Below are 27049 nucleotides of genomic sequence, written 5' to 3'. Positions count from 1 at the left end.
GAAAACCAAAATCTTCATTCTTTCATGCCTACATATCCACATCCTAGAGTGCTTTGAATATTTGTGCTAAACTGGCTGTTTTTCAGTCCATACTGTCTAGCATATGAGGTATCTTTTTTTTTTTTTTAAGATTTTATTTATTTATGTGACAGAGAGACAGCCAGCGAGAGAGGGAACACAAGCAGGGGGAGTGGGAGAGGAAGAAGCAGGCTCCCAGCGGAGGAGCCCGATGTGGGACTCGATCCCAGAACGCCAGGATCACGCCCTGAGCCGAAGGCAGCCGCCTAACGACTGCGCCACCCAGGCATCCCGAGAGAAAGAGTTCTTTTTTTTTTTTTTTTAAGATTTTATTTATTTATTTGACAGAGATAGAGACAGCCAGCGAGAGAAGGAACACAAGCAGGGGGAGTGGGAGAGGAAGAAGCAGGCTCATAGCGGAGGAGCCTGATGTGGGGCTCGATCCCACAACGCCAGGATCACGCCCTGAGCCGAAGGCAGACGCTTAACTGCTGTGCCACCCAGGCGCCCCGATGAGGTATCTTGAAATATTAGAACCAGGACCACAGTACCTGAGCAAGAAAGGCTTTACTAGAAAAGAGATCCTGACTTTGTCTCTTGCTTGGTTTGTGTTCTTTGGCAATTTACCTAAACTTACAAGCCTCATCTAACTCACAAAAGCGGTAACAAAAGCCATACAGTTTGCTAAGAAATACATGATTAGAAATACATGCATTTTCAGTGAGATGCTTTATGGAAACCATCCAATACACTGCATGAAGTATTTCAGTATCTAGAAAACTAGGAAAGCAGAATTGTTGCACAGGACTAGGAACTGACCTTTGCACTGCCTACAAAGCCTAGATAAACACTGAACAGAAGAAAATCACATCATCAGAAAAGCTACTCTGTGACCACGACTGATCAAGACAAATGCTTTCTGCAACCATGTTTCTATAAATGGTAAAGATAACATTCCAAGACTAAAAATGACCAAAATTCCCCTCTTCTAATGTAAATGGTGCTTATTACAAACTAGGTTTAGCATCAAGCCATTCCTTCCGCTGCCTAGATAAAAACTACTGGAATTGCCCAAGACAGAATTAATCTCCCTTCCTTAGGGCATCCAATACAAAAAATAAATAAAAAATCTTGTTTCCTTTAACAGCATTCACCTAACACAAAATCCAGCTAAGAAGTCCTTTTGAGTGCACTGTTTCTGTTACACCCCACAGTCTTTTATACTTTGTTCTCTCTCTTAAAGCTAGAAATCATTATATCACTCTCTCCTACTATAGATATGATCCTGGTGGACTTTGGGAAGAGGGCACTGAAAAAAAAATGAACTAAGTTTTTGGTATTATGAATGAGAAACGAGTCTTATGACAAAAATGAGTATAAAGAATAAAAAATAGGGGCGCCTGGGTGGCTCAGTCAGGTAAGCCTCTGCCTTCGGCTCAGGTCAGGATCCGGATCAAGCCCCGCACCTACTTGCTCTGTGGGGTCTGCCTCCGCCCCTCCCTCTGCTCTCCCCCCAGCTTGCACATGTGCTCTCAAATAACATCTTCAAAAAACAAAAACAAACACTTTTGGCCTTCAAGAGACATAAAGTCTCCCAAAAAACTTGCAGTTCACTCATTCACGTTTCGGTATTTAGGGCATCTGATCTCAAAACAAGGACTACATTTGGATCCAGACAAAAATCCCTCATGACTGCTTAATGCTGACAAATTACTTTTGATTCCCCCATGGAAACGTACGCGAACTCCTCTAACGCAGGTTTTTTATGGTTTGCTGATGGTTCCTATTTGAAAGATGAAAACTATGGTGCTGGGTATGCTATGACAACTCCTTCTGAAGTCCCTTGGGAGCACCTGTATTTCAGCCATTATGTAAGCCCATACACCAGTTTATACATTATCCAAGGGCAAAAGCACCAACACTTGTACTGAGAGTCGGTATGCCCCCCTTGGGGCAGCTCATGACCTCACACTATTATGGAAACAAGGTGTCCTTACCTCCAATAAAATGCAAAATTAAAAACGTCTCATATGCCCAAAAGTTATCAGATGTCACATATTAGCCAGCTGCTCTAGCTGTTATTAACATTCCCGGGCATTCCAGATTCAATTCCTGGAGGCCAAAGGAAACCACCTCACTGACATTTCCACACAAAAAAAATGCCACTCGAGGAAATCAACAGCTAAACCTCTGTCATGTCCCAAAGGGATATTTATCAGATGATATCTGATATCCCAAATGATAATCAGAAAAATTAAAGAGACACCCAACACTGGCCCGAGGAAATAAGATATTAGATATCTAATTAATTGTTGGTCTGATAAGTAACAACTCAGTCCTACAAGAACTTCTAAAATCTCCACTACTTAACACTGCATATGCATTAAACAACTGGTCTACTAATGAAACGATAGCAATCATGAACGAATTTTGGTGGGGAATTAAGGCCACAAAAAGTGCCTACCTCGCTTATCCATACTCTTCCATGTATAATCCAGGGACATCAGTTCATGCAAACTGGTTTCATACACTTTCCTGTAACTTTAGGCATGGTTTGCATACTTTCTCACTGGTCTGAAGCTCTCTCCCTTGTAGTCAGGCCAATGCTTTCACTGTCACTAAAATTGTGTTAGAGAAGATTATCCCGACCTCGAGAGCCCCCCCTTGAACTTCACAGTGATCAGGGAACCAATTTCACCAGTCAGGCGCTTCCACGAGTCTGTGTGGTCTGTCTGGTGTTACAAAGGTCATGCTGCTTATCACCCTCAAACCTGAGGGTGAGTCGAGCACACTAATGACACTATTAAGACTCAATAGGCAAGAGGAGCCTGGGAGGCTCAGCTGGTTAAGCAGCTGCCTTCAGGTCAGGTCACGAGGCCAGGGTCCTGAGATCCACATCAGCATTGGGCTCCTTGCTCAGCCGGAAGCCTGCTTCTTCCTCTGACTGCAGCTCCCCCTGCTTGTGCTCTGATAAATAAACAAAAATCTTAAAACAAAACAAAACAAAAAACCCTCAATAGGCAAAATTTGTAGAGACCTTCCAAATACCGTGGCTGGTAACACTGCCATCAGTCCTTCTAAATCTCAGATCCACCCTCTCTGGAACTCAGATTCTCACCCTTTGAGAGTCACAGGACAGCCAATGCACTTGCCCCTGCCTCCTCTGACCCACAGCTGATAAAAGGAAATATACTTCAATAGTGCGAAGGCTAATGGCTTCGATTACAAGTGCTTTGGTAGAACAATCTTTCTCCAGTGCACTTCCAGAGAGACAATCAAGCATTACACCTTACAACGTGGAGATTTCATGTGTTGGAGAAGACAACTCCAGAAAGACTCTTCAACCTCACTGAGAAGACCCTTTTCAGGAACTGCTAACTAACCCTTGGGTTGCCAAACTTCAGGGAAGAAACTCTTGGATACTCATTATACATCTCAAGAAAGTACCAAACCCTGACTCGTCCCACACACCCTCTGGCGAATGGCAAGTGCAGATTTCCCCAAACTGAAGGGGCCAACATCAGACCAGACAGCTTTCCCAAATGGTCCAGACTGGGCCAGTATACCTTTTTCTCACTGTTGCTTCAGCTCTCCACTTTTGTGGAAACACCACACCCTCGTCTGCACATCCCAAACCCTTGCAAAATGGGGAAATCTCTTCTTTTAATTATGGCCTTTCAGAAATAGCCTAATCACAATCACGTGAGAAATTAATTTTTCGACGGCTTATCCTGAAGAGTTAGAAAGTTCAAAATTCACAAGTCTTGTGAAATGTTAACTGACTCTGGATTCTCCTCCAAATTCACCATCTGTGACTTAGAAACCTTACTGGATGTAACACATTGGGTTACAAACAGTTTGAGATAAGAATAGTCTTTTAAAGGTCTTTGAAGCTTTGCCATTCTACAAAAAATTCATCAGCTATTGCATCATGATTGTATCTGTACTGTATCTTCCCAAATCCAGGTGGCTAATTATTTCCATGTGTTTCTGCAATATTCACTATTCTGCACTCATGGCTGCTGTAAGCGGAAACTTCCAAGAGGGATACAGGACTCCTGGTCTGTAGTCACAGAGGGCCCCTCTTCCTCTAAGCTGGAGTAACTGTCAATACCGGCTACTCTGGGATCTAGAGTCCTGGTTCAGAACCACCATACAATTTGCAATTGTCATGTTACTTCTGTTGTATCTGGTTGCCTGTCAAGATGCTTAAAAATAATGTAAGCAGGGGCGCCTGGGTGCTCAGTCTGTGAAGCGGCTGCCTTTGGCTCAGGTCATGATCCCAGTGTCCTGGAATCAAGGCCCGCATCGGGCTCCCTGCTCAGCGGGGAAGTCTGCTTCTTCCTCTCCCTCTGTCCCTCCCCCTGCTCGGGCTGTCTGTCGCTCTCTCTCAAATAAATAAATAAAATCTTTAAAAACAAAGTCAAGTACCCAATAAGGTGATGCTGGCTCAACACTCCAAGATGATCTCCACTTCCGACCTTGAGAAGATACAGACTTCAGAGGGGAAATGCCTGAAAGTTCTCCTTCAAATTCAGCTCTCACTCCCTCTCTGACAAATAAATAAAATCTTCAAAAAAAATAAAGATTTTATGTATTTATTTATTGAAGAGAGAGAACACACACACAAACAGAGGGAGCAGCAGGTGGAGGGAGAAGCAGGCTCCCTGCTGAGCAAGGAGCCCGCCAGGGGACTCAATCCCAGGACCGTGGGATCATGATCCAAGATGAAGGAAGACGCTTAACCAACTGAGCCACCCAAACGTCCCTGGAAAACCTTATTCTTCATCGGCAATGCTTTCAAAGACAGACCTTGATCACAAGAAGAAATGTAAATACTAACAAAAGGAAACAGTAGCTGAAAATGGCATCAGGAGCTCAGCAGTGGAAGCTCCCAGCCCCACCCCTCCTCCTCAGTTGCACACTCAGCAGGAAGAGACGTACCGTGAAACACCACGTTAGGGACCACTCTGTCATTCCACCAGGAAGAAAGGGTTCCTCCTCACCCAGCAACAGCCCAGCCAATGACAGTCACGACTCAGCCAATGAGAAGCCACTATATTTTGAACTTCCCAGTTTATTCCGACCAATGTTTTGTTCGTAACAGCCCCTTCCAAGTCCCCTGCTTTCTCTTACAGGACAGCATTCCTCTCCTTTGTTCTCCACAATTGCCTATGGCATTATGTAGCTTCCTTGTCCTGAACTGCAATTCTCTGCTACAAACCCATTTTTGCTGGTAAAATAATTGGCAGTTTATTTTTAAGGGTAACATGTCATTACTCAACAGTCGTATCCTTACAAAAAAAAAAATGAAAAAGTTATATAAAAATTAAACCTTTGCATGTTAACAAATACACTTCAGTTCATCCATGGATGAAAGAGTCTTTCAAAATGGAAACACCAGTGTTTCACTGAGGGGAGAAAATTACCCGTGAAACCTAGAAACCACTGCTAAGTGAGTACCTACAGTATTTTCCCACCTCAATGTTTCCTTGCAAAACTAAGTAGAAATCCACAAAACAGAGAATCACTTTAAGAATGAGCCACTGTAACTTTTTCACAATGTATGTAAATCAAACCATCAGGCAACAGGTCTTAAGCTTACGCAGTAATAGGTCAACTTTTCTCAGTAAAACTGGAGAATGAAGAATAAGCCATTGATGAAGACAACATATGCATAACGTTAATAACGTTTCTTTCATGTCATGAATCTGGGGGAGTACTTATTATACAGTAATTTGCACCAGGCTTACCCATATTACTTACATTGTTTCTTTCCAGTGCATTTTTCAAATGACTTTCAACATATCTTTTTAAATTAAAAAGCTTCCCTTCATTTATAAGGTATCTATCCATTATACACTCTCATGTGGTTTTTTAGGAGGGTGGGGCAAGTGAATTTTCCTACAATGTTTACATTCAACAGAATTCTCTCCAGTGTGAGTTTTTCCATGGCTTCCCATGGAAATGCATGGATGGCTTTCCCTGATTATTCACGTTTATATGGTTTCTCCCCCGTGTGCACTCACGTGTCCTCAAAAGACTGTGTGATCAAAAGACAGCTTGCACAACTTTCCCTACATTGAGAGTTTCTCTCTGGTATGAATTCCATGTATATGAACATCATAGGGAGTAAAGACTTTACCACATTGTTTGTGTTCATTAGTCTTCTCTCCAGTTATTTCGTGTATTCAAGAATAACTGGGACTGAAGAATTTTCCACACTCCTTCCATTCACATGGCTACTCTCCATTATGAGTTCTTTCATGGTTTCGTAAAGAACTAGAACGAGTGAAGGCTTTACTACAGTGTTTACACTGATAGGGTTTCTCCCCGGTGTGAGTACGTTCATGGGTTCGCAATGAACTGGGACAATCGAAGGCCTTCCCACACTCCTTACACTTACAGGGTCCGTCTCCAGTGTGCTTGATCATGTGTCTTTGAACGTTTGAGAGAGTAATGAAGGCTTTCCCGCACTGCTTACATTCATAGGGTTTCTCTCCACTATGAGTTCTTTCATGTTTTTGCATAGAACTGAGATAAATGAAGGCTTTCCCGCACTGCTTACATTCATAGGGTTTCTCCCCGCTATGCGTTCTTTCATGCTTTTGCATAGAACTGAGATAAGTGAAGGCTTTCCCGCACTGCTTACATTCATACGGTTTCTCCCCAGTATGACTTCTTTCATGTTTTTGAAGGGAACAGGGAAAACTGAAGGCTTTACCACATTCCTTACATTCATGAGGTTTTTTCCTACTGTGACTTCTCTCATGATTTTGAAGGGACATGGAGGAACTGAAGGCTTTGCCACATTCCTTACAGTCATATGGCTTTTCTCCACTGTGTATCTTTTCATGACATCGAAAGTTATTGGGACAATCGAAGACCTTCCCACACTCCTTACACTTGTAAGGTCCATCTCCGCTGTGCTTCATCACATGTCTTTGAAATACAGTGAGAGGGCTCAAGGTATTCTCACATTCATTACATTCACAGGGTTCCTCTCCTGTGTGACTTCTTTCATGTTTCCGAAAGTACTTTGGACAACTGAAGGACTTACCGCATATTTTACACTCGTAGGATTTTTCTCCACTGTGTCTCCTTTCATGATTTCGAAAGTAGATTGGACAACTGTAGGTTTTACCACATATTTTACATTCATAGGGCTTCTCGCCCCTGTGTCTCTTTTCATGACTTCGAAAGGATCTGGGACAACTGAAGCCTTTGCCACACTGCTTACACTCATAGGGTTTCTCTCCAGTGTGAGTCTTTTCGTGTTTCCGGAAGTAATTTGGACAACTGAAGGCTTTCCCACACTTCTTGCATTCATAGGGCTTTTCTCCAGTGTGAGTTCTCTCATGGATTCGAATGTAACTGGCATAACTGAAGGCTTTCCCACACTGCTTACATTCATAAGGTTTCTCTCCAGTATGAGTCCTTTCATGAATTCGACAGTAACTGAGACAACTCAGGGCTTTCCCACAGTGCTTACACCTATAGGGCTGCTCTCCAGTGTGAGTTCGCTCGTGTTTCTGAAAGTTGTGGCGATACCGGAAGGTTTCTCCACATTGTTTGCATTCGTAGGGTTTCTCCCCAGTGTGAATCCTTTCATGCTTTCGAATGGACTGGCAATGCTTGAAGGCCTTCCCACAGTGCTTGCATTTGTACGGTTTCTCTCCAGTGTGAGTCCTTACATGTACTCGAATGGATTGGCGATGCTTGAAGGATTTCCCACATTCCTTACATTTATAAGGCTTCTCTTCATATTCCTGATACTCATACAGTTTGTGGCCAGTGTGAGAGATCATATGCCTGCTAAAGGATGAATGATGCCTGAACACTTGTCCACAGAAACTGCATTTACGCAGCTTTATTCCAGTAGGAGTTTTCTTTATCTGCTTATGATTTGGATTCTGGCTGAAGGATTCTCCACATGGACCACCTTCTTTATTTTTACAGGGTCTCTCTACCACAGGCCTGCTGTAAAAATGAGAAGCAAGTTATTAATGGCTTCTTAATAATTTCATGTTTATTAAGTTATTTCAATGACATTCTTACCATTTACCAAAAAAATGTGTTTTTTGTGTTTTCTGATTATTTGAAGGTGAGTACATGCTAACCATTCTGCAAGGAATTGATCATAGCTATAATCAAAAGTGACAATCATAAATGGGGTTTCTGAATACTGACTCCACATTATTAGTTTTCAACATTGAACATCTACGTCATACTAGAAAAAAACTTTTGATGAAAATATCCTAAAAATAAACAAACTTGAAAATGGTCTTATTTATTTGCTTTTTTTTTTTTAACATTATGACAAAGATTTTCTCATGGAACAACTGTCCTTTTTCTTTTTTTTTTTTTTTAATAAGTAGACTCCATACCCAACTTTGGGATTGAACTCACAACCCTGAGGTTAAGAGTCACATGCTCTACCGACTAGGCCAGCCAGGCGCCCCCAGAGACACTGTTCTTATGTGAGTGGGACTCACCTTAGATTTGTCTGATGATGTTCATATGGACTTTTACTGTTACGGTCTTCCCATTTTTCTCCTAAAATGCAGACCAGGAAAAATCATAAAAAATATTTTTAGATTAGTTTTTTAGATTCTAGGTCCATGATGAACAGTCACCATGGCTGATTTATTTACCAACACATTCCCTTTCCACATTTCACCTCTTGAAACAGCACTGATGAGCAACTCACACTGGTTCTCTAATGGACTCATAAGATTGTCGTCACCCTCACCTATTGAGGCCAGGTTCCTGAGGGTTTCCTGCATCACGTCTCTGTAGAGTTTCTTCTGGGACGGATTCAGAAGAGCCCACTCCTCCAGGGTGAAGTTCACAGTCACATCCTCCAAGGCCACTGAGTCCTAAAACATCCCACATATGTGTACAGGAGGATGGGTGAGACGGACAGCACTGGCGATCTCTAGTCAATTTGTAAGAAATTCACAGAGGACTTTGATTTCTCAACATTTATTCTATGATGGGGCCATCAGACTCTTCCTCTCTGGCCATACTCACTTCCTCATAAATTTAACAGCATCATAAACACAGGAATTTATTGCTACATTTTTATTGTTATCATTTCAAGTCTCCATGTCTCTACTGTCAGGGAACAGAACACCTTGGAAAAATGCTGTACAAATGAAAGAAATATTTCCATCTTAAGACCATCAATTTTTTGTGAAAAAAACTTTCATCTCCTTCTTAAATACCCACATCACAGAGCACTCCATGAAGCACAGGGTCAGAAGTGCATGATCAAAATCAGGGGAAAAAATGGAACCCTTTTCTTCTATTCCCATCCCCAAACACGAGAAGCCAGGAGAATGCAAACTGTTACAAGATCCAGCTGGTCAAAATGTCCTGAAATCCTCCAGGCCATTACAAACAGTCACATCCAGCTGCATAAACAACAATATTTTCATAACAGAGTGTAATTATAATTTGTTTGTATAACATTTATCACAGGATCAGTTTTACCTTCCGTGATCTGTCTCGCTTCACGGGCCAGGAAGATATTCTGAATATACAACTCAGACATGAGAAGGAAAGGTGTGACAACTTAGACATCCCCCAAATTCATACAGTCACGAGCCTCAGAGTTGCCTCCCACCAATTTTTAGGACACAAAGACACACATACTGATAAGATACCAGAAGAGATTTTCTGACAGAATTCTATCACTGTAACCAGGGCCTTGGTGACCTTGAGGAACATGTTAAGACATGGAATTTGCAAGGGACTACACGTAATTCCATGATAGCACTGACGGTGAATTTGACATGATGTGAAACATACAGAGTTCAGCAGTGCTTTCCTCCCAAAAACCCCACCAAATCCCTTTTGTCTGATTTCTGTTGCAAGTGATTCCCAACCAGCCACTCTGGAGGCTCTCCCCCCTCCTTCACTCATTGCTGAGTTCCTCTGCCGGGAAGGCAGCAGGATAGCCCCATCCCCAGCACAGGAATCTCTCAGTGGATTAATTCCCCTAAGTGCTGGTCCCTGAAAGAGATCAGTCATCCAATGATGTCCATGCTTAGGGAACAAGAGAAAAGCTCCCCTCCAGCAATTCTAATGCTAGAATTGACAGTCAGTAGAGTGACAGCAAACTAGGAACACCTCCTGTCGTGGGTCCAGGGAGTAAGGAGCTGCCTGGGTCAGCCCTAATAACTCTTTCCACAACGGAACCCTAAAGCATGTTCATAAAAAGTCCTATTATCCAAGAGTGAACATTAGCAGGCCTGAGATTCCTTACCCTTAGAAATCCTGGATGACAAAGTTCATCCTTTGCTGGTATCCGGGACTGGAATTTTGGGAGTGACCCTAACAACCCTAAAGGTAAGTGTGCCTCAGTGTGCCCAAAGCGCTAATGCAAACATTACGGTACATTAAACTCCTATCTTCCCTTTGAGAGTCTGTAATTTGTTACAGGTTTGGCAAACAGTGTTGACATGACCAGCCCCCAACAAACTCTGCAGACACTGAGTGTCCACAAAACTTCCCCAGTAGACAATAATTTACATGTGTATTCACAACTCATTGCTTGAAGAACTGAGCCCATCCTATGTGATCACACTGAGATGACATTTCAGTTTGCTCCTAATTGACTCATACCAATTTCAGCACCAAAGTAGACTAAAGTGTATTTAATGATCCTGTAGGAAAATGTAAAAATTGTTGCTTAATGTCAAAGTAGAAGAAAGTAAGTGAACGAATGCCAACTGTTCTTAACAAGAATTCAGTGTCACCCAGATGTCGCCACTCCCAAATAGTATTTTTTTTATAAAGATTTTATTTGTCAGAGAGAGAGAAAGGGGGAGAAAGCACACGCAGGGGGAGCGGCAGGGCAGAGGGAAAAGCAGGTTCCCCGCTGAGCAAGGAGCCTAACATGGGGCTCGATCCTGGGATCATGACCTGAGCCGAAGGCAGATGCCTAATCAACTGAGCCACCGAGGGGTCCCCCAAATAGTATTTTTATAAAATTCCATAATCCCTCCAGATACTTTAGCAGTCAACAAAAGTACTTCTCCAAGTCCAACAGATAGAACAAATGTTGAGAAATGGACAGTCTTTCGAAGAACAAGGTGGTGGTCTACCTAACACACTAAGATTTTTAAGCTATACTATTCCAGACAATACAGTACTAACTAGCAGAGTGATAAGCAGACAGAGAAGGGTAGGAAGTGCCTTCAACAGGCTGGTATTTAATATGAAAAGTCAGTCAAGGGCACAGCAGTCACTGAAGCAAAGTGGCAAATATCATGAACACTTGATAAATGCGCAGGCATACACTGTTAATCACTTCCAAAAACTCACTGTATTCCCCCCAATAGTCTATGGAAAACAGCCAATTCATTTTAGATTTAAATGTGCAAGATAAGGAACAGCTGGGTGGCCCAGCTGATTGGGTGTTTGCTTTCGGGTCCGGCGGTGATCCCAGGGTCCTGGGATCGAGTCCTACATCAGGATCCTTGCTCAGCAGGGAGACTGCTTCTCCCCCTGCTTGTGTGTTCTCTCCTCCTCCCTCCCTCAGTCTCTCTCTCTGACAAATAAATAAATAAAATCTTTAAAAAAAAAGGTGCGAGATAAAACTAGGAAACTTTTAGAATTCACAGACATTTTATTGACACAGGAATAGGGAGAATTTTCTCGTAAGAAAAAGAGTAAGCCATAAACTCAGAGACAGGCAAATTCTACTATATTAAAATTGAGATAATTAAAAGACAATCAAGGAAAAGTATCAGCAACACCTGTAATATAAAAGGTCAATTGGCAGAGTTAAAATGACCAGATGCATATTCGAAAGGAAAAAAGTCAAACATATTGAACAGAGGACGAAATACCATATATTAAAAATGTCCATCACCTTGGTAATGAGATAAAAGGGAAAATAAAATGTCCAGCAGAGGGGTGCCTGGGTGGCTCAGTCAGTTAAATGGCTGCCTTCAACTTATGTCATGATCTCAGGGTCCTGGGATCAAGCCCCATATTAGCTCCCTGCTCAGTGAGGAGCCTGCTTCTTCCTCTCCCTCTGTTGTACTCTCTCTCCCTCTGCTTCCCCTGCTTGTGCTCTCTCAGGCTCTCTCTCTCTCTTAAGTAAATGAATAAAATCTTAAAAACAACAACAACAAAGTCCAGTAGATCCCATTTCACAGTGATTAGAATAAAAATTTGTGAATAGAAAAAAAAACTCATCAATTTAATAATCCCAAGTGTAGAAGACCACATGAATTGTAACTTGTTATTCAATAAACAATGCAAGAATGTAGGAGGGTCAAGTGATTCAATCCACTGCTATTTCCCGAAGTTTGATCTGATCACTATCTACAGCCTAAGAATTTTTCAACCATGTCCACAGACTTTTTTGTGCATTTACACTGAGAGACTCATACAAGTCTGGCAGCGTATGGCAGCATACACTAATATCAAAAGATCTGGAGGATTTATCAATAGAAAAAGAAAGCAAACAGGATCGCAAAATATGCAGCATTTGGCTCAGACTGTCTACGCTGACAACACACACATGCCTAGAGGGTATGGAAGCCTTCTTACTTCCATAATGCAAGTGTCCAGGAGGGCAGCGCAGGGCAGGCCTCCCAAGCAGGTGGGAAACGCCTGAGAGAAAGGAAAGCAGCCCAGCCTGGGTTTGGGGGTGGGCTAGGGTGAGAGTTGGGGTACAGGGGCAGGGCCTTCTGTGGATTGAATCACTTGCCAAAACCAAAGGAAGAAACACCCAGGCTGTCTGGTCCCCTCATACAGATGTGGGGCATAAGGGGAGGAAGGAGAGATGAAGGTTGAAAGCTGTCAGCAGTCAAACATCAAAAGAGGAGCCAGAGACTTCTGATATCTGGTTGGGCATTAAGGAGCTTAGAAGCTGGCTTCCAGTCCTCAGAAGACAAAAGCAAAGAAACCTGAAATCAACAACTCTTCCATCACAGACCTGAGGTACCAGGTAAAGCACTGTCTCCAAAATTAAAGACAAAAAAGTAGCCATTTAAAAATATGTCCAGAATATACTAAGCTTCTTAACAAGGCCTGACCTCAAAACAATCTATTTCACAAGAGTGTCACTGAAGCTATCGAGGAGCTGGCCAAGAGTTGCCTTATTTAAAAAAAAAAAAAAAAAAAAGATACTATCACCCTTATCACTCAAGTAATTCCAAGATCTTCAAGAGGTTTTTATTAGGAACTAAGGACAAAGATGACACACCTTTCTCCGTATACCACAGAAGGTCAAGTCCAGGTACATAGGCTCCCTGGAGATTGAGACCAAATCACTGTGGTGGAGAATGCTTCCCCTTCTGCCCACACACCTGCCTCTACACCAAATGGACTCTTGTTTAATTCAAGTGCACTACCCTGAAAGAACTAGATGTGTTTTGGTAAAATCAAGAAGAATGCAAGATGTCCCCTCTCACCAATCCTAGTCGACCTTGTACTGGAATTCTTAACTAATGCGATTAGACCCAAAAACGAAAAAAAACAAAACACAGAACAACAACAACAACAAAAAACAAAAAACACAGTATGCAGACTGGGAAGCAAGAAATAAAACTTTTTAAAAGTAGGGGCGCCTGGGTGGCAAAGCAGTTAAGAGTCTGCCTTCGGCTCAGGGCGTGATCCCGGCGTTGTGGGATCGAGCCCCACATCAGGCTCCTCTGCTAGGAGCCTGCTTCTTCCTCTCCCACTCCCCCTGCTTGTGTTCCCTCTCTCCCTGGCTGTCTCTCTCTCTGTTGAATAAATAAATAAAATCTTTAAAAAAAAAACTTTTTAAAAGTAAATAAAATAAAACTGCTTTTGTGGGGCACCAGCGTGGCTCAGATGATTAAGCGTCTGCCTTTGGCTTGGGCTCTGATCTCTGGGTCCTGGGATGGAGCCCCACATCGGGCTCCCGGCTCAGCAGGGAGCCTGCTTCTCCCTCTCCCCCTGTCTTTCCCCCTGCTCATGCTCTCTGAGTCTCTCTGTATCCCTGTCTCAAATGAATAAATAAAATCTTTATAAATAAATAAATAAATAAATAAATAAATAAATAAATAAAACTATTTTTGTGGCAAAAGACAAGACTGTCTATGGAGAAAATCTCCAAGAGTCCCAAGTAGCGAGAAAACCCCTTTTCTTTTTTCTTTTTTAAGATCTTATTTATTTGTCAGAGAGAGAAAGAAAAAACAAGCAGGGAAAACAAGCAGGGGGAGCCGCAGGCAGAAGGAGAAGCAGTCTCCCTGCTGAGGAGGCAGCCCGATGTGGGACTCGATCCCAGGACCCTGGGATCACGACCTGAGCCGAAGGCAGATGCTCAACCAACTGAGCCACCCAGGCGCCCCAAAATAAGCCCTTTAAACTACAGCTGACCCTTGAACAACTCAAGAGTTAGGGACACCAACCCTTGGTCAGTTCAGTATCTGGGTTTATCTTTTGATTGCCCAAAAACTAACTACTAACAGCAGACTACTGACCAGGAGCCTTACTGACAACACGAAGTCAATTAGCATGTAACTGTTTATATTCTACGTACTATATAATATAATCTTGCACTAAAATAAGCTAGAGTAAACAAGAAAGTCATAAATAAAAATTTATTGAGAAAAAAATCTGCCAATAGGTAGGCCCAGCTGTGCTGGATCAGGCCCGGACAAGGGGGGGGGGCGGGGGGTAGTGGCTGTGGGACTGGCCCCAGGATGGCCATGTTCCTAGCCTTGGAGCCTCATCTCAGCAGCTGCCACAGATCAAGCCTGAGGGAGGTGACAGCAGGCTGGAGGCACCATACAGCGCCCCGCCTGCTCAGGGCTACACCACAGGCCCATGCCCATCAGTCCTTGCAGCCATACCTGAGGGCTCCTGCATCCAGGAGAACCTGGGCCAGGTCACAGCAAGGTTCCCAGTTGGGCCTGGGAGGGGCCCAGGGACTGAAGAGGTCCCAGTGCAGCCCCAGAGGCCAACTTGCTTATAGGATTCAGTGGGTGCGGCACTGGCGTGGGCCTTCTTGTGCAGTGCTGAGCCTGCCTCTGGGAGAGTTCCCCCACGTCAGCCCAGCCTAACGAAGACCCGCACCAAGCCCTCAACCCGACCACCCGGTTACTACATGGGTCCCAGGGTCCCCAGGGGCTGCTAGAGCCTTGGCCGCCCTCCGCAGGTATTCAGAAGGCAGCAAGCACTACCCCTGTGTGCGGCGCTTCTGATTCAGGCCAGGGGAGACTGGTGTGGGCAGCTGTAAGTAAGTACCCTGTGGCTTCCTCTATCACCTCTTCAAAAAAAATTTTTAGGGGTGCCTGGGTGGCTCAGTCGGTTAAGCGGCCAACTCTGGATTTCTGCTCAGGTCGTGATTTCAGGGTGGTGAGAACGAGCCCCGCATCAGGCAATGTGCTAAGCAGGGAATCGGAGCCTGCCTGAGATTCTCACCCTCTCCTTCTGCCCCTCCCCCTGCTTGTGTGCACACACTCTCTCTCTAAAATAAATCAATATTAAAAAAAAAAAACACGTTCAAGGGTCAACTGCACGAAGAGAGTAAACGAAGTCTGAAGGACAAAACGTTAATATATAAAAGTCAATTACTTTCTATAGATCCACACAAGAATACAGAATCAATCTTTGCGACAGGACCAAAGGCAATGCAATTCAACAGTAAATATAGTCTTTACAACAACAAATAGTGCAGGAAGAACTACACAACCATAAGTGTAAAAAAAAAATCTATACGAAGATTTTACACCTTTCACAAAAATTAAATAAAAATGGGTCACAGATTTAGTATAAAATATAAAATGACAAAACTCCTAAAACGTAACATAGGAGAAAATCTAGGGCATCTTGGTGATTACCTTTTGGACACAACAGTGAAAGCAAGATCCAAGAAAGAAAAAAAAATAAAATTTTTGTTTTCATTAAAATGAAAAACTCCTGCTCAGAGAAAGACTGTCAAGAAGATGAAAACACAAGACACGAACTGGCAGAAAATCTTTGTAAATCACTTACCTAATAAAGGGCTGGTATCTAAAACATCCAAAGAACTCTTTAAATTCAACAAAAGACAACCCAATTAAAAATGGGAACTGATCTGAACATGCACTTCGGCGATGATACGGAAATGGTCAAGAAGCGCATGAAAACAATCTGAAAATCCCGTCATTGGGAAATTGCACAGAAAAGAAAGCGTTGTCACCGAGCTCTTGGTGTAAACACGACAGCTGTTTTTTGGTTGGCTGGTTGTAATGCAAGTGCCTGAATTAAGCACCGACCGCTCTGAGACATTCACTTCAAAGATGGCCATTTTGCCATTTCAAACACACACACTCCCAGGCAGCCCCCCCCCCCCCGCCCAGATAAAGAACAAGCTGCTGCCCAGAGAGGGGAGGGAGGGCGGGCTTTGTTGTAAGCATCTTGATTGATTCAGTAACTATTTGGGCCACTTGTTTTTTCTCCTCCTGCCCCCTAAATTTCCACTCTTGGGTTTGAAATTCACCAAGCAAAAGAAAGCTCATGAAACCCTAGGCGCCCATCCTCACCCCAATAAAAGCAGATCCCAAGCCCCTTGCCTGCCCCCAGGTGGGCTGTGTATTTAACAGGTTCTCTAAGTAATAAATCCGTTTTTCTCCAAGTCCCCCGATGGTGAGTGCTGCGAAGTGTCTTGCAATCCTAAGAACCACAAGGGCCAGTCCAACCAGGACACCGGGGATTGAAAGGCTGGGACCCGCACAAAATAGCTGGCGTAGGTGGCCGGATTGCCATGACTGCCCTCGTAATTCATTAAGAGAAATGCCCTTTACCTGCAACTTGCTTACTAAGCACCTACCTCAGGGAGCTTCGGCCATCTGGGAGGGGCGTCTGTCACACTGCCAGTGCTCTCACACACTGCCCCAGCTGTGCGCTGCGCTGGCGGGATCCAACCCAAAAGGTCACAGCTGCCACACTCATCAAAGGATCTCCCCCAGAGCAGCGCAACTGAGGCCTTCTGTTCTAATGAGACAATTAGGGCACTAACTCTAAAGGCCTTAATTGACTATGAATATGCATAAGGGTCCTCCGCGCCTCAAGCCCAGGAGAGCTAAGGAGGGTGACCTGAATCACAAGACTATTGTCATATCCCAAGGAGAAGCTCCAGGCTAAAGGCAGGAGGAAAGTACCGTCTATGTGACGGCAGTTGCAGTTCGGGAGAACTCCACCTGTGACCACCGAGTCAGTGGGTCATGCCAGGACTCCGTGTCCTAACCCAGAAGAGGGCAAACAGTCTTGCCCACAGAAACCAATGGCACCACGAGAGGAAAAACAGAACAGAGGCCTATGCTGTCTGTGTCTCTACACTCACTACACTCACTGCTGTGGTTCTTCATCCCCGGGCCCGACAGTATGTAGCTAAAATATAATGGACAAATATAAATGTCATCCAACATCTGGTAGGAGCACGAACTCCTTGATAAATGCAAAAGCCCAGGGACACTTCCTGGGTGTTTTTCAATGCCATACATACCAACATGCCAACACTCCCATCCTATGTTCTAGAGGCCTATGAGCTTTTCTCAAAGACCCTGTGCATGTCACACCGGTGGAGGCTGACCTCAAGCCAGGAGAAGTCTCTTGGGACACCCTGGAGAGGAAAACTGCTAGCTATGAGGGCTCCCAGTGACGTCATCCCAAAGGGTCTGGTACCACCACACCAGATTACAGTAACAGGAAAAAATCTATAAGGAGAAACGGAGATTGAAAACTATACCTTAACTAAAATTCAAACGTTTCTTGAAGATTTTATGCAGCAGGAAGGAGAGAGGGGAATTAACTGGCTAATTGCACGTTTTTGATTATTTGGAACAGGCTTTGAATTCTTACCCACAGCTGCCAAAATACATCAACTGGCTGGTACCTCCAAAGCCCCTAAAATCCATTAAGTTTTTTAAAGATCCATCTGGGTTACATGCTTCTTTCCACTGATATACCACAGATCCTAAGCTCCATCAGCTTCCACCCCACTCGACAGGGCAGAACCAAGAATCACGCCTCCCAAGCCATCCCGTACCAAATGAATCCCCTGTGAGGATTATCAAGGCCTCTGATGAGGAGAAAGAGGGAAAGGGGAAGGCAAAGGCTCCCAGAGCCACCAATATTCATACCAGAGACCTTCTCCAGACTTGGTATGTGTTGCCTCGCTCCAGGCCCATCCTGACACCACAGTGACCACAGTTAAGGCTCACAGTGAACGGAAAACATTAAGATGAGCTTTACTACTTCCTCAAATGGAGGCTCCATTTGACCCTGACTCCAGAGAATTATTCCTTGCAGGGCGCTCCCTCTAATTACAGGATGGCACTACTACATTTTTTTTGAAGATTTTATTTATTTATTTGACAGATAGAGAGAGCACAAGCAAGGGGAGTGGCAGGCAGAGGAGGGAGAAGCAGGCTCCCCGCTGAGCAAGGAGCCCAGTGCGGGACTGGATCCCAGGACCCTGGGATCATGACCTGGGCTGAACACAGCTGCTTAACCAACTGAAGTCACCCAGGCGCCCCAGCACTACTACATTTTAAATGGAACTGTGAAAACCACCCAAAATGCACTAAACCCCTAGGAGAAAACTTGTATTTTCTTTCCCTGTCCCTTGAAGATGTAAATCTTACCGTGCCTTTGAAATATTAACACCCCAGCAGGTAACTAAACTGCCCAGCAATGTTTGCAGCCAGAAGACAGACAGACACAGACAGACAGATGACACTAATTAGGCTTATCGGGTATGTTAAATTACATGGGAAGCACCTTCAAGTCACTCATGATCAACTTACTGAGGTCACAAGGTATGGGTGAATGTTATTAAAGTAAGCATTCTAGAAATTACATGAAATTCCTAAAAATCTGCCATGCCCCGCTATAATGTGATCTCCTGTAATTCTAGTTATCTTGGAATGTTGTGTGCCACAGAAATAAACAAATTTTCTTGGCACCTGCATTATAATGAACTCTCATCAGATCTTTAACCACGGCCATTTTTAAGTCTTTGTCACTTACGGACAGTTGTTTTATTCCGATGCTTTTGCAAAAGTGTTTCATCCTCAGAGATATTCATGGAAAGAACTCTGACCAAAGTACTCTAGAATACATGTTTCTGGTTAACTTTCAGATCATTCCACTGAACTGGGTAAGAATCTACAGTGCTCTAGGAAAAACTGCATCCGGAAATCTACTAACCAAAGAGCAAGAGCGAGAATTCATTACATCGGACTGAGTGAACTGGTAAGGGTGATTATAATTTTTATGACTTTTGTTTAATACTGGGATTTTTAAATCTTTTGTTTTCTAGATATAAGGAAACCCTTCCTCTTAAGTATACCTTTGGGAACCAAAAAGAAACAATCACCTTTTCTCCCTACCTGATCCCTCCAGAATTCAGAAACTTTTAGTGAGTATTCGTATTGTCACGACAATATGGTTAATTTACATAAAATCAGTCTAGTCTTCTTGTAAAAACACAACTGGAAACACTGATTACGTTACCAAGGCTTTGACTGAAAAGTCATGTTTAACAGAGACACATACATAGATAGACTCAGGTATGACCAGACAGCTTTAAGGAACTAAGGCTGACTTTATGGAGCCAATAAAGCCCCGTGGAAAAATCAGGCCCAGTACCTTACAGGGATCCCAGCAGCCCTAGCAGGTGCATAGGGAAGGTCACTTCCTGGCAGGTGCAGGAACTTCTATTTTTGAGGACCCCGAGAAGAGAGGAATTAATCCCAATCCATATGTGTTGCATGCAGGCAGTTTGACAGGTTAAGTCCTAGGCTTGGCTTCGTAGCCACAAGAGATTTTTAAAAGTCCAACCTGAGATTCCTTTGAAAAGTTCCAACAAAGCAGATTTTAGACATTTAGGCGCCTGGGTGGCTCAGGTCATGATCTTGGGGTCCTGGATTCAAGCCCTGTGTCGGGCTCCCCTGCTCAGTGGAGAGTCTGCCCATCCCTCTGTCCCTCCCCACCCAACTCAAGCGCTCACTCCTGCTCTCTCTCTCAAATAAATAAAATCTTTAAAAAAGACATTCTATATGGTCAATCACTATTCTTATTGCACTTATGTAAATATCAGACCAAATTTATTAAAACTAGGCTTAATTTGCAAACAAATTAGTTTACTATGGTTATCTCTGATAGCAATGGGGGTGACTACACATAGAAAAATTAGGTCATTAATACACCTTTATAGATATTAGATTCTAGTTATGTTCATTGTCTTTGAGGGTTTGTTTTTTACCTATGAACTGAACTGGATTCTAAATTCTTCTTGTTTCCTCCAACATCTGGCTACAACTCTCCAAACTAATGTTTCCAATTTTTCTCCCATTCTTCTGAGTTAGAATCACTGAGAACTAAAACTGCCCTTTTCCCAAAAGCACGAAAGCTAATGTGGGACAATCTTATACAAACTTGAGGGAAACCACTACAACAGCTCATATACGTATGGTCAATCTTCATGCCAGTGTTGCGTGGGCCTCTCAGAAAGATCACAAAACACTCAAATTGCAAAGCAGGAAGATCCATCAGATTGCCCCTGCCTGCCCTCCCACTGTCTATAAAGATGCTTCAATCCCAACATCAAGAAGCATCTTGACTGGCTGCCTTCAGAACTCAGAAACTGGGATTATAACCTGCTCCAATCATTAACCACTTTTTCTTTTGTTTCCACAGAAACACCTCTTACTAACCGCCGCAAATACTTATACCATTCAGGCCTAACGCTGGGAGCCCCCCTGCATCACTGCCTCCTGAAACGAGACACACCCTTTACCTGAACTGATCCATTCTCAGGAGGAAGAAACTAGATCAACGAGTTATGGAGCTAATCTACCAACTCAGGACGGGTTCAAACCTACTTACACCACATGGCCCATGATGTTAAAATATTCCACAATATTACCCAATTCTTTGAAAAGGATTTCCAGGGCCCCTAAGATCACTGACTTAGTTTTAATGTGGGACTCTTCAAGTTTGGCAAGAAGGTTTTGGACTGGACTTCAGACTATTGCCTGTTCAATTATTACGTATTTGCTACTACAATCCTACGTAGAGGTGTACTTTTTGGGTTTGGACAAACCCTACCCCTGACTTGTAGCACATCAGCTAACCAGGCGGTTAGTTAAGGTCCTCACCATCGACTCTGTGGCCTCTGCATCACAGGACAGATTGTAATGCAAACCAGGACAGTTTGGGTTTTTTTTTTTCTTTTTTGTAATGCAAGTGCCTGACCTAAGCTTTGATTGCTGAGGCATTCACTTCAAAGAGGCACCCACTTCAAAGACAGTATCTAGAATAAACACATTGCCAGCCACATGACTAGATAAAGAACCAAAACACCTCCTTTGTTTTAGAGATCTTGGTTGATTACGGTAACTGACCATTCGGCCACTCGTTTTTTTTTTTTCTCTTGTGATTTAAATTCCTGTTCTTAAGTTTTAAATTCACCAATAATGAGGAAGCAGTAAAACCACAGCATACCCCCCCCATAAACTAAGAACGCAAGCCTGTGTGCTGCCTCTCTCTACTGGGGACACTGATGTGTAGCCCTAGAATGCTGTATAATTTCCAGATCCTCTAGGTTATACAAACTTTTTTTTCAAAGTTTCCTGGTGGTTATTGCTGAAGGGAGTCTTACAGGCATAACAGGAACCACAAGGACCAGTCCAACCACAACAATTGGTACAGACAGGCTGAGAGGAGCACAAATTATAGGCAAATGGGGATGCCTGGCTGGCTCTGTTGGTAGAGCACGTTAACTCCTGATCTTGAGGTTGTGAGTTCGAGCCCAACGTTGGCGGTAGAGTTTACTTAAAAAAAACAAACAAAACAAACACAGGCAAATGGATAAACAATCACCGGTAAATTCACAGGATGATACATTCTTCAGTTATAAAAAGAAATGCGATTACAAAGCCAAAAACACAGGGAGAAATCTTAAAATCATATTCCTAAGTGAAAGATGCCAATATAACAAGGCTACACACTGTTATGATTCCAAGCATGACATTCTGGAAAAGACAAGACACTAAAAGATCCTTGGTTGCCAGGGAATGAACGGCAGGGCAGGGAGGAGCGCGTGAGATTTTCAGGACAATGAAAATATTCTGTATATTACAGAAATAATGAAAATATGTCTTTACATATTAGCTGAAGACCTGAGACTGTATGAGTCAACCCTAACGTAAACTACTTCGAAGTTTGCTCACCAAATTTAACAAATGCACCAAAGTAATACAAGACATAAAATATATAAAGGGGTGCCTGGCTGGCTCAGCTGAAAGAGCATGTGACTCTTGATCCCAGGGTCATGAATTCAAGCCCCACACTGGGTGTAGAGATAACCAAAAAAATAAAATAAACATTTTTTTTAAATGCTGTTAAAAAAAAGTGTGTGTGTGTGTACGAGACAGTGTTCAGAAAGAGGGATTATATGGGAAGTCTCTGCACTTTCTGATCAAGGTTTTGGTAAACATAACTGCTCTTTAAAAAGAAGTCTACAAGGCAAAAAAAGATGAAGACAGATGCATTAATATTCTTCCCTGGTGACAGAAACAGAACATCTTTCATTTAATTAATCTGAACTCATTTCAATAACCCACTATGGTATTTTTTAAAAGATTTATTTATTTATTTGACAGAGATAGAGACTGCCAGCGAGAGAGGGAACACAAGCAGGGGGAGTGGGAGAGGAAGAAGCAGGCTCATAGCGGAGGAGCCTGATGTGGGGCTCGATCCCAGAACGCCGGGATCACGCCCTGAGCCGAAGGCAGACGCTTAACCGCTGTGCCACCCAGGTGCCCCCACTATGATATTTTTTGAGGCCTGCATCCAGAGGCTTAGAAGAGAGGAGAAACTTCCACTCAAAGCCTTGTTCTACAGCCCAGCTTTACAAATGCTGAGAAGGCATGAAAAGCAGCGACTCTGTCTGAGCTCCGACATGTACAAATGTGGCGCTGTCATCCCTGAACTCTACGAACTCCCACTTATTTTCACTCACAGACGCCCAAGCAGCTCCCCAGGGAGCCTAAGGGTCCTGGAAAGGGGGGCCTCCTCCAGCACGATGGCACCTCATTTTTTTCACAGTGTAGCCTCCGGACATGCACATACACAAACTAATCTAAAAATGAAAAAATGACTTAACATGTTAAGATGAACTGAAACACTGTTCATCTCACATTTTGACATTCCTTGACTAAACAGATGACAAATTCTACTTGGTTTCCCTAATCTTCTAGCTTTCCTCACACCAAAATGGAATATGTACCTGAGACTTTCATTCATTCATCTCCCATCTTGATGTTCTCTTGCCTAAATGGAACACAAATTCTATTTGGTTTCCCTAATTTTCTAGCTCTCCCCACACTCTCTCTCTCAATCAACTGATAGCTGAGGAGCCCGAGTGCTGAGGGAAACCAGAGCCCTCTGCTGCACGATTTGATCAGGAAAGGAATCCAGGAAACAAACATTGGACTCAGCACAGAGGAGCAGCCTGCTTCCCCCAGGATGGAAGGAAAGCCACATTCAGAAGGTTCCACATTCTAGACTCTCCCGGTGGGGACAGAAGCCCTGGAGTGGGTCAGTCCCTGGGGAGGGAGGGCAGGGACACCTGAGCAGCCACAGGCATGAACTCTGGGGGCCCCCCCCGCACACCCTCCCCCTCCCCGGGGCTTAATGGAACCGCTCCCTCCCTCAGGCTTCCATTCCATTCTCCCAGGTGAGGAAACTCTCAGCAGGATTCAGTTCAAGGTTCTGACCCAAACAACCTCCCCATTCACTGATCCTAATCCAGAACACAGAACCCCTGACTCACAGACTTTCTCAATGTACATAATTTATACTCTGAGCACACCTACACGGCTACAACTTCCAAAAGGCATCACAGCCTCATCACTCCACCCAGCCACTGATCCAAGTGCTATCCCAGACCCAAGAGTCTGTAGCTTCTCCCAGAATAAAGGGCTCCTTCCACAGTGGGTGTGAGCAAGTAGGACACCTGCTGGGAGAAGGCCCCAGAACAACTGGGCCTTCAAGTACTTGCCTTGGCAGGCTTAAGACGGTCTCAGTTTAAGGGGCACCTGGCTGACTCAGTCCACAGGGCACGCACCCCTTGATCTTGAGGGTCATAAGTTCAAGCCCCACGTTGGGTACAGAGTTTACCTTAAAAAAAACAAAACAAAATAGGATCTAATAAGGGGGTCTTAGCTTAGAGACACTGACCTCAGGCTTCTGCTTCCCCCTGAAAATGGGCTGGAAACCACGGGTATTTTTTTTTTTTTAAGATTTTACTTATTTATTTGACAGAGATAGAGACAGCCGGCGAGAGAGGGAACACAAGCAGGGGGAGTGGGAGAGGAAGAAGCAGGCTCACAGCGGAGGAGCCTGATGTGGGGCTCGATCCCAGAACGCCGGGATCACGCCCTGAGCCAAAGACAGACGCTTGCCACCCAGGCACCCCACCACGGGTATTTTAAATCACATGAACCCACAGTTTGAAGACTCCAGCAAAATCACTCAGACCCAGCGTTTATGTGGAAAAGTGGGAAGAAAATTGTAAAGCACTCTGCTAGTTCAACAAAACCCCAAGTAATTCTTGCATTCCTGGGGGGAAAAAAATTCTTGCATTAATTATTTCCATGGCAAGTAACTGTTTTATAAACTCTTAATCATACCTGAACACTTCTGGTCTGCAAATCTAAGCCCTGAAAATCCATTTGAACTCACCCAAAATAAGAGACCTCAGAGTTATTACTCGCTATGCTGGGAGGAAAAAAGGGAAACAAGAATTTTTAACACACGCAATGTAGTACCGGCATATTTTTCTGAAATTACGTTTCTTGCCTCTTTGGAAATATTTCATACCGTGTTTCAAGCTCTACCGAGTACACGAAGTTTTACACATTTAAAAACTAAGACTAAAATAAAGTGAATAAATCTTTTAAAAGTGACTTACTCAGAGAGGGGCAGCGCTGACCTGGAACTGGGCTGACAGAACACCCGGGAAAGTCTCAAAGAGGCACCGCCACCCAAAGTACTTTCCACAGGATGTCTGTGCCCAGGAAAGATCCTGAGGGGAGAGGCACAAGGATTTCATACAAAAGTAGTTCCAGGTGATTATTCTCGGCATTTCTCTCAAGTAAAATATCCACACACGAAAAAAAAAACAGTCATTCACTGACTGTGGCTAAATAATGAACAACTAACATATTGGGTCTGTTTGAAATACACCCATGGGATCAATGGTTGACAATGATGCTGTGAACTGGAAAAGGGAAGCTGGCGTTAGGGAAGGCGGGAAGGAACTGGAAAAGTAGGTATTTAGTGCCTGCCCAAGGGAGAGCTGCGCTGGGGCTGGGGGGAGGGAGGAGGCAGGGTCAGAGGTTTCAGACCTTGCTTCCCAAACATCTGGATCGCTCAGGAAGAAACGGGCCCCTAGTGGGGGAAAAGAAGGGACTGGAGACCCGACAGACCACAGCTCCTCCCACGCACAAACCAGAACGAGTCACGACGGTCCCCTGACGACCCTCCCCGCGGTCACCGCTCCATCGGAGGAGACGCGGCTGCGGGAGCAGAGCTGCCCTGAGGATCCGGGGCCGAAGTCGCCGCGCACAGGACGGGGCACCCCGGACGCCAGGGTCCCCGCTGCCGGCCCAGCACCCAAGCCGCGCACCGGAGGTGACCGACGTCCCAGCGGCGCCACCGACCGACTCGGGTCCGCAGACTCCGGAGATGACCGCGGGGGTCCCGCCACAGCCGGTTCCGGCCGGTTATAACCGGCCCCTCAGCGCCCGTCTCTACCCCACGAGGCACGCTCACCATTTCTAGGATTCCTGGGTCCCCCGGCGGCCCTCCTTAGAATACGCCGCACGGCAGAGCTCACAGCGCGAAAGAAACGGCGGTAGAGCAACGTGGCACCTTTAAATACAGGCGACCCGCGATCCCCAGGGAGGCTGGAAAGAGCAGCGACGTCCGGGGTGGCTGCGGAGCGTCGCCCCACCCACCGCCTCGCCGCCGCCGCTCCTGATTGGACAGTTCGCGAGGCCTCGCCCCCTCACGCCTGAGTGACAGCGGGGCCCGAGGTTAGGTGTCTGAGCCTAACGGCGGCCAGGAGGCGCCCTGTCGGGAACATGTGCGTGGTAACGTAGGGCTGCTAGTCCACTCCTGGAAGTCTGATCCTTCTTTGCAAACACAGACGCTTAAAAGTGACTCTCCAGACGCAATAATGAGTCTAGCTTCATTCTGGTCTTTGTTGAACAACCGGAGTCTGACCTGGCACTTCTGGCAAAAAGGTGCACAGGCGGATACCAGGGATGCATTAGGTGGAGGCATCCTTCCAAAACTTCAGTCAGATTCAGAAAAACATCATTGGAACCAAGACTAAACCATCACTTCAGATGAAAACTGACCTCTGGCGGGGCACCTGGGTGGCTGAGGCCGTTAAGCGTCCGCCTTAAGCTCAAGTCATGATATGCAGGTCTTGGGATCGAGCCCCACCTCTGGCTCCCCGCGCAAAGGGGAGTCTGCTTCTCCCTTTCCAGCGGCCTGCCACTCCCTCTGTGCTTGTGCGCTCTCCTTCTCCCTCTCTCTCTCTCTCTCTCTCTCTCAAATAAAGTCTTAAAAGAAAAAGAAGGGGCGCCTGGGTGGCTCAGTCGGTTGAGCGTCTACAGCTCTGGGGGGTGTTCCCAGCCTCCGGCTCCCTGCTCAGCGAAGAGCCTGCTTCTGTCTCTCCTTCTGCTGCTCGCCCTGCTTGTGCTCGCTTGTGCTCTGTCTGTGAAATAAAATCTTTTTTTAAAAAACATTTTTAAGTGACTTCTGGTTTTAGAATGGGTTACTTTTAGAAAATATTTCTGACATGAAAAATTGGGATCCCATGGAAAATATAAGCAGGGACTCTTTCTCCCCCGTGATCCAATCCCTCCCATGGTCATGATCCGTCCCTTTCTTGGGATTACACGAATTAATCCCATCTATAATGAGACTTACCAGAAAACTGGGTTTCATCAAAATAATCCCACTGATGGGTGAGTCTAGG

At 44.6% G+C, this 27049-nt stretch overlaps 1 protein-coding gene across 2 annotated transcripts; it reads right to left on the bottom strand.

Moving 5' to 3' along the window:
* Positions 1–322: 322 nt before the first annotated feature.
* On the bottom strand, positions 323–25957 carry LOC123777737 (uncharacterized). Of its 2 annotated transcripts, none has more exons than XM_045774582.2 (4): positions 25834–25957; positions 8771–8897; positions 8514–8574; positions 323–7998 (listed from the first exon to the last, which is right to left on the bottom strand). In XM_045774582.2, the coding sequence occupies exons 1-4, from the start codon at positions 25834–25836 to the stop codon at positions 6261–6263; spliced, it is 1929 nt and encodes a 642-aa protein (XP_045630538.1). In that variant the 5' UTR covers positions 25837–25957; the 3' UTR covers positions 323–6260. The 2 variants fall into 2 exon arrangements, with proteins under 2 accessions (XP_045630538.1, XP_087723376.1); XM_087867250.1 differs by having other exon boundaries at positions 323–7995.
* Positions 25958–27049: the final 1092 nt, after the last annotated feature.

The sequence above is a fragment of the Ursus americanus genome, chromosome 14, assembly GCF_024610735.1.
Source record: "Ursus americanus isolate L20-20 chromosome 14, mUrsAme1.1.p, whole genome shotgun sequence".
Classification (NCBI taxonomy): Eukaryota; Metazoa; Chordata; class Mammalia; order Carnivora; family Ursidae; genus Ursus; species Ursus americanus.
This window is presented reverse-complemented; position numbering and strand designations above follow the sequence as displayed.

Excerpts from the sequence above, each read along its gene's own strand:
- LOC123777737 (XM_045774582.2), bottom strand. Across the intron at positions 8,575-8,770 it reads CAGGAACCTGGCCTCAATAG|GAGAAAAATGGGAAGACCGT; the intron begins GTGAGGGTGACG and ends TCTGCATTTTAG. Across the intron at positions 7,999-8,513 it reads CATCATCAGACAAATCTAAG|CAGGCCTGTGGTAGAGAGAC; the intron begins GTGAGTCCCACT and ends TCATTTTTACAG.